The sequence below is a fragment of the Ranitomeya variabilis genome, chromosome 3 (genome assembly GCF_051348905.1).
Source record: "Ranitomeya variabilis isolate aRanVar5 chromosome 3, aRanVar5.hap1, whole genome shotgun sequence".
In the NCBI taxonomy this organism is placed as follows: Eukaryota; Metazoa; Chordata; class Amphibia; order Anura; family Dendrobatidae; genus Ranitomeya; species Ranitomeya variabilis.
In genome coordinates, this window is record NC_135234.1 from 540,170,742 (window position 1) to 540,189,783 (window position 19,042).

General features: G+C 43.1%; 2 protein-coding genes across 2 annotated transcripts in view; one reads left to right on the forward strand and one right to left on the reverse strand.

Annotated features, from left to right (window-relative positions):
- The window catches only part of GGACT (gamma-glutamylamine cyclotransferase), a 67,734-nt gene extending 50,197 nt beyond the window's left edge, over window positions 1-17,537 (reverse strand). Inside the window, exon 1 of the mRNA XM_077297082.1 lies at window positions 17,438-17,537. Within this exon, the coding sequence (XP_077153197.1) occupies window positions 17,438-17,528 (91 nt within the window). The 5' untranslated portion in view covers window positions 17,529-17,537. The remainder of the gene's footprint in view (window positions 1-17,437) is intronic.
- LOC143816558 (uncharacterized) overlaps window positions 1-19,042 on the forward strand; it is an 82,678-nt gene that overhangs the window by 5,691 nt on the left and 57,945 nt on the right. The window lies entirely within an intron of this gene.

Sequence of the window (19,042 nt, forward strand, 5' to 3'; positions counted from 1 at the left end):
CACACATGCTCCCTGATGTTTTTGTGAACTTCAAGTAAACACGGACATATGAATAGATCCATAAACTTACAGTGGGGGAAATAAGTATTCGATCCCTTGTTGATTTTGTAAGTTTGCCCATTGATAGAATATAAAAAAAATCCTGAAAATCACATTGTGTAAATTATGCAAATTTATTTGCATTTTGCACTGAGAAGTAAGTATATACTCGAGTATAAGCCTACCCCCCTAATTTTGCCACAAAAAAACTGGGAAAACTTAATGACTCGAGTATAAGCCTAGGGTGGGAAATGCAGCAGCTACTGGTAAATTTCAAAAATAAAAATAGATATCAATAAAAGTAAAATTAATTGAGACATCAGTAGGTTAAGTGTTTTTGAATATCCATATTGAATCAGGAGCCCTATATAATGCTCCATACAGTTCATGATGGGTCCCATAGATGCTCCATATACAAATATGCCCCATATAATGCTCCATGCAGTTCATTATGGCCCCATAGATGCTCCATATACAAATATGCCTCATGTAATGCTCCATACAGTTCATTATGGCCCCATAGATGCTCTATATACAAATATGCCCCATATAATGCTCCATGCAGTTCCTTATGGCCCCATAAGATGCTCCATATACAAATATGCCCCATGTAATGCTCCATACAGTTCATTATGGCCCCATAGATGCTCTATATACAAATATGCCCCATATAATGCTCCATGCAGTCCATTATGGCCCCATAAGATGCTCCATATACAAATATGCCCCATGTAATGCTCCATACAGTTCATTATGGCCCCATAGATGCTCTATATACAAATATGCCCCATATAATGCTCCATGCAGTCCATTATGGCCCCATAAGATGCTCCATATACAAATATGCCTCATGTAATGCTCCATACAGTTCATTATGGCCCCATAGATGCTCTATATACAAATATGCCCCATATAATGCTCCATGCAGTTCATTATGGGCCCCATAAGATGCTCCATATTAAAATACGCCCCATATAATGCCCCATATACAAATGTGCCACAAATAATGCTCCATACAGTTCATTATGGCCCCATAGATGCTCCATATACAAATATGCCCCATATAATGCTCCATGCAGTTCATTATGGCCCCATAAGATGCTGCATATACAAATATGCCCCATATAATGCTCCATGCAGTTCGTTATGGCCCCATAGATGCTCCATATACAAATATGCCTCATGTAATGCTCCATGCAGTTCATTATGGCCCCATAGATGCTCCATATACAAATATGCCCCATATAATGCTCCATGCAGTTCATTATGGCCCCATAGATGCTCTATATACAAATATGCCCCATATAATGCTCCATGCAGTTCATTATGGCCCCATAGATGCTCTATATACACATATGCCCCATATAATGCTCCATGCAGTTCATTATGGCCCCATAAAATGCTCCATATAAAAATATGCCCCATATAATGCTCCATGCAGTTCATTATGGCCCCATAAGATGCTCCATATACAAATATGCCCCATATAATGCTCCAGCCAGTTCATTATGGCCCCATAGATGCTCCATATACAAATATGCCCCATATAATGCTCCATCCAGTTCATTATGGCCCCATAGATGCTCCATATACAAATATGCCCCATATAATGCTCCATGCAGTTCATTATGGCCCCATAGATGCTCTATATACAAATATGCCCCATATAATGCTCCATGCAGTGCATTATGGCCCCATAGATGCTCTATATACAAATATGCCCCATATAATGCTCCATGCAGTTCCTTATGGCCCCATAAGATGCTCCATATAAAAATATGCCCCATATAATGCTCCATGCAGTTCATTATGGCCCCATAAGATGCTCCATATAAAAATATGCCCCATATAATGCTCCATGCAGTTCATTATGGCCCCATAAGATGCTCCATATACAAATATGCCCCATATAATGCTCCATACAGTTCATTATGGCCCCATAGATGCTCTATATACAAATATGCCCCATATAATGCTCCATGCAGTTCATTATGGCCCCATAAGATGCTCCATATACAAATATGCCCCATATAATGCTCCATGCAGTTCATTATGGCCCCATAAGATGCTCCATATAAAAATATGCCCCATATAATGCTCCATGCAGTTCATTATGGCCCCATAAGATGCTCCATATAAAAATACTAGATTGTGGCCCGATTCTAATGCATCGGGTATTCTAGAATATGCATGTCCCCGTAGTATATGGACAATGATGATTCCAGAATTCGCGGCAGACTGTGCCTGTTGCTGATTGGTCGAGGCAACCTTTATGACATCATCGTCGCCATGGCAACCATTATGACATCTACGTCGATACTGTGCCCGTCGCTGATTGGTCGAGGCGAATTCGCGGCAGACTGTGCCCGTCGCTGATTGGTCGAGGCAACCTTTATGACATCATCGTCGCCATGCTGTGCCCGTCGCTGATTGGTCGAGGCCTGGCGGCCTTGACCAATCAGAGACGCGGGATTTCCATTATGACATCTATGTCGATACTGTGCCCGTCGCTGATTGGTCGAGGCCCAGGCCATATTCTAGAATATGCATGTCCCCGTAGTATATGGACAATGATGATTCCAGAATTCGCGGCAGACTGTGCCCGTCGCTGATTGGTCGAGGCAACCTTTATGACATCATCGTCGCCATGGCAACCATTATGATATCTACGTCGATACTGTGCCCGTCGCTGATTGGTCGAGGCCTGGCGGCCTCGACCAATCAGACGCGGGATTTCCATTATGACATCATCGTCGCCATGCTGTGCCCGTCGCTGATTGGTCGAGGCCTGGCGGCCTCGACCAATCAGACGCGGAATTTCCAGGACAGACAGACGGAAAAACCCTTAGACAATTATATATATAGATGCCCCATATAATGCTCCATGCAGTTCATTATGGCCCCATAAGATGCTCCATATAAAAATATGCCCCATATAATGCTCCATGCAGTTCATTATGGCCCCATAAGATGCTCCATATACAAATATGCCCCATATAATGCTCCATCCAGTTCATTATGGCCCCATAGATGCTCCATATACAAATATGCCCCATATAATGCTCCATACAGTTCATTATGGCCCCACAGATGCTCCATATACAAATATGCCCCATATAATGCTCCATACAGTTCAGTATGCCCCCATAGACGCTCCCTATAACAATGTGCTACATATAATGCTGCAATAAAAAAAAAAAATTACATACCTCTCGTCGCTGCTCCTCAGCGTCCCGTCTCTCCGCACTGACTGTTCAGGCAGAGGGCGGCGCGGACACTAATACGTCATCACGCCCTCTGACCTGAACAGTCACTACAGAGGACGCGGAAGATGGAGCCGTGCCGACTCTGGAACGAGGGACAGGTGAATATAAAATATTCACCTGCTCTGGCGCGGTCCCTGGTAGCTTTTCCCGGACACATGGTCTCCGGCGCCCGCAGCTTCTTCCTCTGTTCAGCGGTCACTGGTACCTCTCATTACAGTAATAAATATGCGGCTCCACCCCTATGGGAGTGGAGTTCATATTCATTACTGTAATGAGCGGTACCACGTGACTGCTGAACAGAGGAAGGTGGTGTCGACGCCGGAGACCATGGGACACGCAGGGACCGCGCCAGGAGCAGGTGAGTATGTGACCGTCGTCGCTCCCCCTCACCTGCCAACCCCCCCGCCATCCATGACTCGAGTATAAGCCGAGAGGGGCACTTCAGCCCATTTTTTGGGGTTGAAAATCTCGGCTTATACTCAAGTATATACGGTAATTGATCCCCTACCAACCATTAAGGCTGCCGTCACACTAGCAGTATTTGGTCAGTATTTTACATCAGTATTTGTAAGCCAAAACCAGGAGTGGAACAAATAGAAGAAAAGTATACAGAAACATATGCACCACTTCTGCATTTATCACCCACTCCTGGTTTTGGCTTACAAATATTGATGTAACATACTGACCAAATACTGCTAGTGTGACAGCAGCCTAAGAGTTCTATAGACCAGTTAGACGCTCCTAATCAACTCATAACCTGCATTAAAGACAGCTGTCTTACATAGTCACCTTTTTAAAAGACTCCTGTCCACAGGCTCAATCAGTCAGACTCTAACCTCTACAACATAGGCATGACCAAAAGCTTTATAAGGATGTCAGGGACAAGATCATAAACCTGCACAACGCTGTAATGGGCTACAAAACCATAAGTAAGACCCTGGATGAGAAGGAGACAACTGTTGGTGCAATAGTAAGAAAATGAAAGAAATACAAAATGGCTGTCAATCTACATCAATCTGGGGCACCATGCAAAATCTCACCTCGTGGGGTATCCTTGATTATGAGGAAGGGGAGAGATCAGCCTAAAACATGGGGAGAACTTGTTAATGATCTCAAAGCAGCTGGGACCACAGTCACCAAGAAAACCATTGCTAACACATTACGCCATAAAGGTTTCAAATCCTGCTGTGCCCACAAGAAGGCACATGTGCAGGCCCTCCTGAAGTTTGCCAATGAAGACTTGGATGATTCTGTGAGTGATTGGAAGAAGGTGCTGTGGTCAGATGAGTCAAAAATTGAGGTCTTTGGCATTAAATCAATTTGCTGTGTTTGGAGTAAGAGAAATGCTGCCTATGTTCCAAAGAACATCGTCTCCACTGTAAAGCATGGAGGTGGAAACATGTTTTGGGGGTGTTTCTCTGCTAAGGGCACAGGACTACTTCACCGCATCAATGGGAGAATGGATAGAGTAATGTACCGTAAAATACTGAGTGACAACCTCCTTCAATCTGCCAGGACATTAAAAATGGGTTGTGGCTGGGTCTTCCAGCAAGACAATGACCCAAAATATACAGCCAAGACAACAAAGGAGTGGCTCAAAAAGAAGCACATTAAGGTCATGTAGTGGCCTAGCCAGTCTCCAGACCTTAATCCCATAGAAAACTTATGAATGGAGTTGAGGCTTTGAATTGCCAAGCGACAGCCTCAAAATCTTAATGATTTAGAGATGATCTGCAAAGAGGAGTGGACCAAAATTCCTCCTGACGTGTGCGCAAACCTCATCATCAACTACAAAAAAGTCTGACTGCTGTGCTAGCAACAAGGGTTTTGCCACCAAGTATTAAGTCTTCTTTGCCAGAGGGATCAAATAGTTATTTCTCACTGCAAAATGCAAATACACTTATATAATTTATACAATGTGATTTTCTGGATTTTATTTTTGATATTCTATCTCTCAATGTTAAAATTAACCTATCCTTAAAATTATAGACTGCTCATGTCTTTGTCAGTGGGCAAACTTACAAAATCAGCAAGGGATCAAATACTTGTTTCCCCCATTGTAAATGGGTAGCTGTTCTATGAAAACTGTGGGTAGAACACATGTGAAACATGGATATCTGAATGAGGCGTCAAAGACTTGTCTCGGAGTCATTGCCTGTCCATGCTCCATTAGTGCATGTGGACATCAGAGGGGGCCTCCATCTATGTTCCAGAGCTGCTAAGAAAAAAAAATAGCTGTCTCTTTTGGTATCTGTCCATTATTACATGGATGTTCTTGGCTGCCAAGTGATAAGAGCTTATCACCATTGGTTGCAGAAAGGGGACCTGCAGTAATAATCTCTGAAGTTTTCCTACCTTTTGTTTTTGTAATATATACGGTACTTCTTACAATTATTTTTCACCCTTGTTCTAATTAAGGTTTCATTATATCATTCAGGATAAATAAACACTCTTCTGTACATGTTAGGTCTGATTTTTTTTCTTCTTTCCAAGACTTGAATTTTCTCTTGAGACAAAAAATGTTTTCTCTTGGCTTAGTGACCACACTTTACATATTCATTCTTTAGAAGTCCGTTATAAGGAAGCAGGTGAAAAAACAAGAATACTGAACTTAGTGCTGCCTGTCCCAATGAATTTTTTTTTCCTAGGGCCACTTGTTCCTTTAGTATTAACCATATACTGACTGCACAACCTTCCTGTATTATTATGTAATGTACAGCCAGTTCCCATAGAGAAGGAAGAGTTAATACGAGTCAACGTGCAAAAACACACTCTTGGAATCACATCCTGTTGGTCCTTTAAAGTTTTCATTTTGTTATGTACAGCTTTTTTTATGTCACAGACAAGAGTTTCCTGCTTTGAATGACCCTCACGAAACCTTACTGGGTCTCTCAAAAGTTAATGGCAAGCCACCTTTCCAAGCTGCAGCCAAGGAATGAGGTCTTTCTTTGAAATCGAAGGGTTATGGTCCCTTCTCAGCAGTGGCTCTCTCAGAAACTATGAACTCTAGTCTGTAAAAACAAACAAGAGCATCACAGAGTAAATTGCTTGTAGGCTTCTACAAAATTACTCTTTTGATGGTATTTTTAACGCATAAATGAAAAGAGTTTTCTTAAAAGTGTAATCCCTTTAAAATGTTTCTTCTTAAAACACCATGAAATAGAAGTTGCTGAACAATTGCACAGTGCACCACAGGAAATACTTACATGGAAATTATCATTAAAAGGACACATTGCCTTTATTTAATGGACAGAATAGTCCTATTATTATCTTTTATTATTGCCAATCCTCCACCCAAAAATTGTACCTGCTTGCCAACTACAAACTCCCCAAGCACGGTTTGTTTTATATACTTTCAGCATGCACAGCTGATAACAAATCTCTGAATGTCATGCATCAGGCTCTTACATTCAAAGCAAAAACTATATTTTTTGTTATGAATAATTCTATAGTATACATATAAAAGTTTCAATTATAAGAAGGCAATACGAGGAGATGGCAGCTGTGATTAAAGGGAACCTGTCACCTGAATTTGGCGGGACCAGTTTTGGGTCATATGGGCGGGGTTTTCGGGTGTTTGATTCACCCTTTCCTTACCAGCTGGCTGCATGCTGGCCGCAATATTGGATTGAAGTTCACTCTCTGTCCTCCGGAGGACACGCCAGCGCAAGGTAATATTGCCTTGCGCTGGCGTGTACTCCGGAGGACAGAGAATGAACTTCAATCCAATATTGCAGCCAGCGGGCAAGGAAAGGGTGAATCAAACATCCGAAAACCCCGCCCATATGACCCAAAACTGGTCCCGCCAAATTCAGGTGACAGGTTCCCTTTAAATAAAGCTCTTCATGATTGTCATTTTTTCTCTTTCATTTTTACCTACTTTTAGTTTACCTGAAGAAGCAGACTGCAGTTTAAAGCAAGAACAGAGCGTCCGCCTGAGCCACTAAAGAGACAGTATACATTTAATTCTACTTTTAATTTCTTTTACAGCATAGATTAAATTGATAGAGCACAGCAATAACATAGTAGTAGTATGGCCAATGGGGGAATTCACAGATCAACAACCTGCATCTTTTAGGCCCCTTTCACACATCAGTATTATGCCATCAGTTGCAATCCGTCGAATTTGGAAAAAAAAGGATCCAGCGACTCATGCTGCCGGATCCGTTTTTTTCTCATAGACTTGTATTAGCGACGGATGGCTTCACGTCGAAAATTGTCTGGCAGCCGGAGACGACAGACATAGTAAAGTTTTTTGTCTACGTCAAAAAAACGGACAGCGACGGATCCTTTGTCGTTTGCTAGAATGGAAGCCTATGGGGCTGGATCCGTCAAATGATGGAATCCGGCAACGGATTCCATTTTTTTTTAACTTAGCATGCTCTAATCCAATTAGCCAGATCCGCTAGTCAGATCTGTCGAAAAAACAAATCCGTCGCATCAGTTTTTCATATGACCTGGAGCGTGGGAAAAAGTTCCCAGGCTGCAGTTCATGAGAACATCCACCAGAGGGCACCTCACCGCGACTGAAGGAAATGTAGGTCAATGACCTACATTTCATTCATTCGCTGGGGATTACAGGCACGGAGCACAGCTGCATTAGCAGGGCTCCTGCCTGTAATATTAGTTAACCCCTTCAGATGGATTACTTCGTGGGACGAGACGGTTCACCAGAAGGTATGTATCTTGTGCGTTTATTATTTTTCCAAGCGAGGGTGTTCCTGATGGATTGAGAGAACAATAAATTATTACAACAACCGCTGTGTTTATTTCATTAAAATACTTTTAAATCATGTGTGTGTGTGTGTTTTTTAACCCTTTCCAACAATTGGATTAATAATGGATAGGTGTCATAATTGACGCCTCTCCATTATTAATCTGGCTTAATGTCACCTTCCAATAGCAAGGTGGCATTAACCCTTCATTACCCCATATCCCACCGCTACAGGGAGTGGGAAGAGAGTGGCCAAGTGCCAGAATAGGCGCATCTTCCAGATGTGCCTTTTCTGGGGTGGCTGGGGGCAGATGTTTTTAGCCACGGGGGGGCCAATAACCATGGACCCTCTCCTGGCTATTAATATCTGCCCTCGGTCACTGGCTTTACCATTCTGGCGGAGAAAATTGCGCGGGAGCCCACGCCAATTTTTTCCGCCATTTAACCCTTTATTTCAGCAGCTACAGCGCTGAAATTTTGCACATACACACTACTAACATTAGTAGTGTGGAATATGCAAAAAAAAAAGGGGATATGAGATGGTTTACTGTATGTAAACCATGTCTCATATCCTGTCGGGTTTGTGCAGGAGAAATGAAAAGCCGGCAATTGAATTACCGACTTTTCACTAACACCGCTGCGTATTTCTCGCAAGTCACACTGCTGGTCAGTGTGGAATCCGTATTTTTCTCACCCCCATAGACTTTCATTGGCGATTTTTTTTTTGCGCAATACGGTGACAAACGCAGCATGCTGCGATTTTGTACGGCCGTAGAAAGCCGTATAATACTGAACCGTAATATACGGCTAATAGGAGCAGCCCCATTGAGAATAATTGTGCCGTTTATTTTGCGAGTTTTACAGACGTAGTTTATGCGCTCATACGTCCGTAAAACTCGCTAGTGTGAGGCCGGCCTGAGGCAGATGGAGGCACTGTGGACTCCGTCTGACCTGTGATACGGCGGTATTTGTCTTTTCAGGATTGCATAAAAGTGCTGTTTGCCAGTTTTGTGCACTTTTGAAAACAAGGACACCGCTGAACAGAGGCCAGACGGAGTCCAGAGTAACTCTGCTGCCTCATCATAGTGAATGGATCCCTTGTGGGTTTCATCTGAATTACGTCACTTAGAGATTTAGATGGAAGCCCCAAAGTAAGTGCTCAGCGTAGAGCGCCGGATAAATGTGATCCCAAACGTTATGTAAAATGTTACCAATAAAAGCTTCAACGCAATCCACAAAAAAAAGTCCCCACTCAGGTCTGTCATCTGTTAACGAAAATATAGGGGGCTTCCACGTTACTGGTAGTACAAAAGCTCTGGGAAAGTGAAATGGCTCCTCACCCTCCAACAGAAATTCAGCAAATTCTCCGCTCCCAAATCCAAATGCCCCCTCCCTTCTGAGCCCCACAGTGTACCTAAACCACATATAGCATCCATGTGTTTGGCATTTCTGAAGCGATGAGAGCCCGCCTAACATATGGGTGCATGTCTCATGAAACAGGCTGGGCATAACGTACTTTGACTGCAATGTACTGGTCACTACAATGGCAGTTTGCAGTTTTCACTAGGCAACATTCATTGCTGCATGTTTCTAGAAAATACCCAGCATAATAATCTTTATTTTTATATACAGCTAACATATTCTGCAGCGCTTTACAGTTTGCACACATTATCATCGCTGTCCCCGATGGGGCTCACAATGTAAATTACTTATCGGTATGTCTTTGGAATGTGGGAGGAAACCGGAGTACCCCGAGAAAACCCACGCAAACACTGGGAGAACATGCAAACTCCTTGCAGATGTTGTCCTTGGTGGGATTTGAACCCAGGACTCCAGCACTGCAAGGCTGCAGTGCTATTCACTGAGCCACTATGCTGCCATAATGCGCCATTCCTTCAGAGTCTCTTCGTACAGTCACATATGTGCATATGTGGTATTGCCATGTTCAGTGGAAATTGTGGGACAAATTATGATGCCATTTTTACCTATTTATTTTGTGAAAATGTAAAATCTGTGGCTAAAACATTTTAGGAGTAAAAATGCAATTTTTTCTTTATTCACTGCTCAATGGTATGAAATTCTGTGGGGTCAATATGATCACTGCACCCCTAGACTACCCTCCACTCTTTGCCCTCTCCCGGTCCCCGGCTTCCTCCCCGCCTCCCTCGCTCACCAGGGACGGTACACTCACTGTCCAGATGCCTCCACGTTCCCTCCTGGTCGGTACACTGTCCCGCTCCTCTCTCCTGTACTCCTCGGTGAGGAGACGCCGCTTTCCAACCCGTCCGACACAGGGCCCGCCAAGGAGAACCGGCGTCACGAAAGTTGCGCAGCGGTGCTGGCCGGATATATAGCTGCAAACGTAAGTGCTGTATTCACAACGACGATCAGCGCAAATGGCATAGCTACGACGGCTACGTGACGGATCAAAGGACTGGGCCGTCGCTGATTGGTCGTGGCTGTTTTGCGGCGACCAATCAGCGACTTGGATTCCATGACAGACAGAGGCCGCGACCAATGAATATCCGGGACAGACAGACGGAAGTACCCCTTAGATAATTATATAGTAGGATATGTGTGTCTCAATTACATATATATATATATATATATATATATATATATATCTAATATATAAAGCTGAATGTGTGTGTGTGTGTATGTATGTATGTATGTATGTATGTCCGGGATTGGCATCTGAACCGTAGCAGCTACAGCCACAAAATTTTGCACAGTCACACGTCTGGACCCCGAGAGCGTCATAGGCTATGTTGTGAGGTGAAATTTTAACCCCGCGCTTTCCAATTCACCAAACAATTTTGCCCCTATCTACATAATGGGGAAAAAGTGAAAGGAAAAGTGTTGGAGGCGTCGCAGCTACAGGCACAAAATTTTGCACAGTCACACGTCTGGACCCTGAGAGCGTCAAAGCTATATTGTGAGGTGAAATTTTAACCCCGCGCTTTCCAATTCACCAAACAATTTTGCCCCTATCTACATAATGGGGAAAAAATGAAAGGAAAAGTGTTGGAGGCAAATTAACAGCTGCCAGATGTGAACAAGGGGGACTTAAAGAATGACAGCGATGGCACCAAAGAGTATATACTGTACAGTTGCTAAGGTGGGGCCCCAACATGGGATAATCACACCACCACGGGGATATGAACACACACACAAAATGCGCCACACACTACCACGTGCTCGAACACATATACCACTCTCAGTGCACATTTCACCACACATACACCAACCTCGCCACATAAAAGTAGAAACACAAAAGTCGCCGCTCAAAACTCGCCACGCGCAAAACTCTCCACATGCAAAACTCGCCACACGTGCAAAACTCGCCACACGCAAAACTTGCACACGCAGAAAAATTGCCACACGCAGAAAAATTGCCACATGCACAAAAGTTGCAACACATGCAAAAGTTGCCTCACACAAAACTTGCACATACTCAAAAGGCACCACACATAAAACTCGCCACGCGCAAAACTCGCCATGCGCAAAACTTGCTGCACACAACTTGATACACTAACCTGTCACATGCAACTCGACACACAAAAAGTTGCTACACGCATGTCGCCACACAAAACTCATCTCACAAAAGTCCCTACATGCATGTCGCCACACGCAACTCAACACACACAACTTGACACACGAAACTCGCCCTAAAACACACACAAGTCTGGTATCCTTCAAAAATAAAAATCTGATTAATAAGCAGACAAACTACAAGAGCAACAAATGTACCATATAGGAATCCGGCAGCTGTCAGTCACATGACCAGTCTATTATGTGTATGTGTGAGCTAATATATACTGCCAGGGGGTGGGCTTACTGTTGGCTGGGGATTTATCAGGCTGCCATTTTAGCTTACAAATACTGAGGTAAAAATACTGACCAAATAACGTGTGAACGAGGGCTAATACAGGAGGAGATGACATACAGCTATATACTATATACAGGAGATGACACACAGGTATATACTATTTACAGGGGAGATGACACACAGGTATATACTATATACAGGAGGAGATGACACACAGATATATACTATATACAGGAGAGATGACACACAGGTATATACTATATAGAGGAGGAGATGACATACAGGTACATACTACATACAGGAGGAGATGACATACAGGTATATACTATATACAGGAGGAGATGACACACAGGTATATACTATATACAGGAGCAGATTACCTACAGGTATATAGTATATACAGGAGGAGATGACACAGGTATATGCTATGTATAGGAGGAGATGACATACAGGTATATACTATATACAGGAGATGACACACAGATATATACTATATATAGGTGAGATGACACACAGGTATATACTATATACAGGAGATTACATACAGGTATATCTAATATATAAAGCTGAATGTGTGTATGTATGTATGTGTGTATGTCCGGGATTGGCATCTGTACCGTCGCAGCTACAGCCACAAAATTTTGCACAGTCACACGTCTGGACCCCGAGAGCGTCATAGGCTATGTTGTGAGGTGAAATTTTAACCCCGCGCGTTCCAATTCACCAAACAATTTTGCTCCTATCTACATAATGGGGAAAAAGTGAAGGGAAAAGTGTTGGAGGAAAATTGACAGCTGCCAGATGTGAACAATGAGGACTTAAAGAATGAGAGCGATGGCGACAAAGAGTATATACCGTACAGTTGCTAAGGTGGGGCCCCGACATGGGATACTCACCACACACGGGGATATGAACACAAACACAAAAGGCGCCACACACTACCACGTGCTTGAACACATATACCACCCTCAGCACACATTTCACCACACACACACACCAACCTCGCCACATAAAAGTCGAAACACAAAAGTCACCACTCAAAACTCGCTACATGCAAAACTCGCCATATGCAAAACTAGGCTCACGCAAAACTCGCCACACGTGCAAAACTCACCTCATGGAAAACTCACCTCATGCAAAACTTGCACACACAGAAAAATTGCCACATGTACAAAAGTTGCACCACATGCAAAAGTTGCCTCACACAAAACTTGCACATACTCAAAATGCACCACACATAAAACTCGCCACGCGCAAAACTCGCCATGCACAAATCTTGCTGCACACAACTTGCTACACTAACCTGTCACATGCAACTCAACACACAAAATGTTGCTACACGCATGTCGCCACACAAAACTCATCTCACAAAAGTCGCTACATGCATGTCGCCACACGCAACTCAACACACACAACTTGACACATAAAACTCGCCCTAAAACACACACAAGTCTGGTATTGTCCTTCAAAAATAAAAATCTGATTAATAAGCAAACTACAAGAGCAACAAATGTACCATATAGGAAATACGGCAGCTGTCAGTCACATGACCTGTCTATTATGTGTATGTGTGAGCTAATATATACTGCCAGGGGGGAGGGCTTCCTGTTGGCTGGGGATTTATCAGGCTGCCAATAGCAACCAATCACAGCTCAGCTTCTATTTTGCTACAGTTAATTAACCTGAGCTCTGATTGGTTAATATAGGCAACAAAGACATTCTCAGTATAACAAAGCTAATATATGTTGTGAAATGCTTCTATTTGCTTAGTTTTTGCCTTTTAATAATTACATTTCTATCTATTTGTTTTGTGGTTTTTGTGTGCAGAATAAATTTTTGTTAACACATTCTATTTTGCTAACAGCAGTCATTAACCCGGGCGAAGCCGGGTAGTACAGCTAGTACTGTATATATGTTTTAACGAACATTTGAGCACATAAATCCATTAGATGTTGGTTTTGCAAGCCTGCGAGAAAATATCGCAGTACGGATTACATACGGAGGTTGCCATGCGCAAAATACGCTGCCACACCCTGCCTACGGATGACATACGGATCACTATTTTGGGAACATTTCTGCGTATTACAGCCGTAAAAAACAGACCGTATTTTCATACGCTGAGTGTGACGCCGGCCTGAGGGTTCAATGTGCTAACCACACATCTAGATCAGTTCCCTGAGGGTTCTAGTTTCCAAAATTGTGTCAGTTGTGGGGGATTTTCACTGTTTTGGCACATCAGGGGCTCTCCAAACACAACATGGCGTCTGCCATTTGTTGCAGCACATTTTGCATTCAAAAAGTCAAATGGTGCTCTTTCCCTCTCCTGTGCACACAAACAGTGGTTTTCACCCTCATATGGGGATGCTCAGGAGAAATTACACAACAAATTTTCAAACTGTCAAAATAAAAAAAATTTGGATATGAAGTCAATTTCTTGTGAAAAAAAGTTAAATGTTCATTTTTTTCCCCACATTCCAAAAATTCCTATGAATCACCTGAAGGGTTAATAAACTTCTTGAATGTGGTTTTGAGCACGTTGAGGGGTACAGTTTTTATAATGGTGCCACTTTCTGGTATTTTCTGTCATATAGAGCCCTCAAAGTGAATTCAAATGTGATGTGGTCCCTAAAAAAATGGTTTTGTAAATTTTGTTGGAAAATTGAAAAATCACTGGTCAACTTTTAACTCTTATAACTTCCTAACAAAAAAAAAATGTGTTCCAAAATTGTGCTGGTGGGAAGTAGACATGTAGGAAATGTTATTTATTAACTATTTTGTCTTGCATATCTCTGTGATTTAAGGGCATGAAAATGCAGTTTGAAAATTTCCATGTTTTTCATAAAAAAACGCAAATCATATTGATGAAATGTTACCACTTTCATGAATTACAATATGTTACAAAAAAAAAATGTCAGAATCAGTGGGATCCATTGAAGTGTTCCAGGGTTATAACCACAAAGTGACAGTGGTCAGAATTGTAAAAACTGGCCCGGTCATTAACGTGGAAACCACCTTTGGGGATAACGGGGTTAAAGGGAATCTGTCAGCAGGTTTTTGCTACTTCATCTGAGAGCAGCCTGATGTAGGCGAAGAGACCCCGAATCCAATGATGTATCACTTAGTTTATTGGGTGCAGTGATTCTGACACATAATTTTTAGATTTAGCATGAAGCAGAGCTGAGAAAGCAAACCTCGCCCACACCAGGCTCTGTATATACAATGGCTATAGACAGTGAATGGCTTATCACAGAAGAGGTCAGGATCTGACTACAAGGCATGTGCTCCTGTGTTCAAGCAATGATAAGCTCCTGGTGTTAAAACAATCACTGCAAGTAAACAAAATCACAGAACTTGATGAGAGAGGCATGGCAGAAATCTATGTTGAAACACCTACAGCATAAAGGTACCGTCACACTCAGCAACTTTGCAACGAAAACAACAACAATCCGTGACGTTGCATTGTCCTGGATAGCGATCTCGTTGTGTTTGACACGCAGCAGCGATCTGGATCCCGCTGTGCCATCGCTGGTCGGAGCTAGAAGTCCAGAACTTTATTTCGTCGCCAGGTCGGCGTGTATCGTCATGTTTGACATTAAAAGCAACGACACCAGCAATGTTTGACATGGAGCTAACAACAAGCGAGAACGAGAAGTGAGTCGCCGTTACGTCACTGGATCGCTCCTGCATCGTTCTGGAGTTGCTGTGTTTGACGTCTCTACAGCGACCTAAACAGCGACGCTCCAGCGATCTAGTTTAGGTCGGCTCGTTGTCTATATCGCCGCAGCGTCGCTGAGTGTGACGGTACCTTAAGAAGAGGTCAGAGTCTGACTACAAGGCATGTGCTGCTGTGTTCAAGCAATGATAAGCTCCTGGTGTTAAAACAATCACTGCAAGTAAACAAAATCACAGAACTTGATGAGAGAGGCACGGCAGAAATCTATGTTGAAACACCTACAGCATACTGTCTTCAGATTGTATCGTAAAAGTCTGCTGACAGATTCCCTTTAACTTTGAATCAGGAGACCCATGGTCAGTGCAGAAATTACTAAACATACTTAAAGAAGTCCAATACTTGGACAACTTCTCATTCCCCACACTTGGCCCCCATAAAATAATAAAGCTTATACTCACCTCCCATGCTGGTACCATTCCTGCGGTGTCGACACTCCGGCTCCTGTGCTGTTGTGACACATGACATCGGTGCCCTATCAGCACTGGTGTCACTGTCCCCGCCTCCTGTCGAATTGAGCAGGAAGCTGCAGCCTGGACTTTCTTTTTGTCACAGGTGGGACAGTGACGCCAATGCTAATTGGGCACAGTCATCACGTGTCACAACAACCGCCTTGCAGCCCTGGGATTACGAGTGCCAACACCGTGGGAATGGCTTCGGCACGTGAGGTGAGTATAGGCTTTTTATCTTTTTGGCACCAAACATGATCAAGAACAGATTGTCCTTGAAGTGGACAACCCCTTTAAAGGGAACCTGTTACCCCCAAAATCGAAGGTGAGCTAAGCCCACCAGTTTCAGGGGCTTATCTACAGCATTCTGTAATGCTGTAGATAAGCCCCCGATGTATCCTGAAAGATGAGAAAAAGAGGTTAGATTATACTCACCCAGGGGTGGTCCCGGTACGATAGGCATCGTGGTCCGGTCCGGGGCTTCCCATCTTCTTACGATGACATCCTCTTCTGGTCTTCACGCTGCGGCTCCGGCGCAGGCGTACTTTGCCCTGTTGAGGGCAGAGCAAAGTACTGCAGTGCGCAGGCGCCGGGAAAGGTCAGAGATGCCCAGCTCCTGCGAGCTGCAGTACTTTGCTCTTCCCTCAACAGGGCAAATCAGTACGCCTGCGCCGGAGCCACAGCGTGAAGACAAGAAGAGGATGTCATCATAAAAAGATGGGAGGCCCCGGACCGGTCCGCGAAGCCCATCAGACTGGACCACAGCAGGAACACACCTGGGTGAGTATAATCTAACCACTTTTTCTCATCTTTCAGGATACATCAGGGGCTTATCTACAGCATTACAGAATGCTGTAGATAAGCCCCTGATGCTGGTGGGCTTAGATCACCTTTGATTTTGGGGGTGACAGGTTCCCTTTAAGTAGAATTCAGACATCCGTAAAAACAGTTCGTGGGTGAAGCCACACAAGTTTTGTTCAAATATGTGGCCTCCACTTTAAGAAAGTGAATGGGGGAAAAAACATGTTACATACAGTATGCTCAGGATGTTTTGCACAGATTTGACCAAATATTACTGAAAACATTATGATAAAAAGAATTATTAATGGAACCAGCACTGATATACAGTATGTGTACTCCTAAATAATGTCATTACTACATATAATAGTTCCTAGGCAGAAAGCTTGTTATTGTAACGCAGAGCATGTCAGACATGTTGGCTTATGTTAATGTAAAACGACAGAGGAAAGCATAATCCAGTAGAAACTTGCAGCTAAATCCTGTAACAAGGACTATAGAAAGGCAGCAAGTGCTGATGGTGAGTAGTATACATGTGTAATGGGTAGAGTGGACTCTATTACTATGTGTTATCATACTTTGTCTCCTTTCACAGACAGCGCTGACACTCACCTGCCATTCTCCTGTGATCAAACTTGTTTTCAGGCAGTGATCTGTATGTGCACAACCTGTCTGCAGATCCAACTACTTTTTGTAGTAGCATCTTATGCAATATGGGTGTGTGTCTCCTACTAGTGAGAAATGCAAGATAATTAATGATTTACCATTGAACTGAGTCATAACTACCAAGATTTTTTCATGGTATTTAATAGTGATGAGCGAATATACTCGTTACTCGAGATTTCTCGAGCATGCTCGGGGGTCCTCCGAGTATTTTTTAGTGCTCGGAGATTTAGTTTTTCTTGCCGCAGCTGAATGATTTACATCTGTTAGCCAGCATAAGTACATGTGGGGATTCCCTAGCAACCAGGCAACCCCCACATGTACTTATATCTGGCTGGTTATCTGGCTAACAGATGTAAATCATTCAGCTGCGGCAAGAAAAACTAAATCTCCAAGCACTAAAAAATACTCGGAGGACCAACGAGCATGCTCAAGAAATCTCGAGTAACGAGTATATTCGCACATAACTAGTATTTAACCCATCACTCCTGTGTTGGTTCTTTTTTTTTTTCTCTCTTTATAGTTTCTGCTTTAAAGTGTTCAAAGCTATTTTTTTTTCCACTGTTTTATGGCCTTGTTCAGCATTGGTTGTTTACCCTGCATAGTAATGCCTGCTCTGGCCTTGTGCTAATTGGTTAATTACTGAGGCCATGTGCACACGTTCAGTATTTTTCGTGTTTTTTTCGCGTTTTTTCGCTATAAAAGCGTGATAAAAACGCGAAAAAAACGCTAACATATGCCTCCCATTATTTTCAGTGTATTCCGCATTTTTTGTGCAAATGTAGCCTTTTTTTCCGCGAAAAAAATCGCATCGCGGAAAAAAAAGCAACATGTTCATTAAAATGCGGAATTGCAGGGGATTCCGCACACCTAGGAGTGCATTGATCTGCTTACTTCCCACACAGGGCTGTGCACACCATGCGGGAAGTAAGCAGATTATGTGCGGTTGGTACCCAGGGTGGAGGAGAGGAGACTCTCCTCCACGGACTGGGCACCATATAATTGGTCAAAAAAAAAGAATTAAAATAAAAAATAGTCATATACTCACCTTCGATGTCTTCCCGCCTCTCAGCTGCATGCTGCCGCTTCGGTTTCTATAGCTGGTGTGCGGTGAAGGACCTGCGATGACGTCACGGTCTTGTGATTGGTCGAGACCGGTCATGTGACCGCTCACGTGACCGCGACGTCATGGAAGGTCCTGAACCACACCGGCATTTATAGGAACGGACGCCTGCAGGTGACTATAACCATTTTTGTTTTATTATTTTTAAACATTCTATCTTTTATTATAGATGCTGCATAAGCAGCATCTATAGTAAAAAGATGGTCACACTTGTCAAACACTATGTTTGACAAGTGTGACCAACCTGTCAGCCAGTTTTCCAAGCGATGCTACAGATCGCTTGGAAAACTTTAACATTCTGCAAGCTAATTACGCTTGCAGAATGCTAAAAAAACGCGAAAAAAACAGAACCCCCCCCCCCAAAAAAAAAAAAAAAAGCAGATTTCTTGCAGAAAATTTCCGGTTTTCTTCAGGAAATTTCTGCAAGAAAT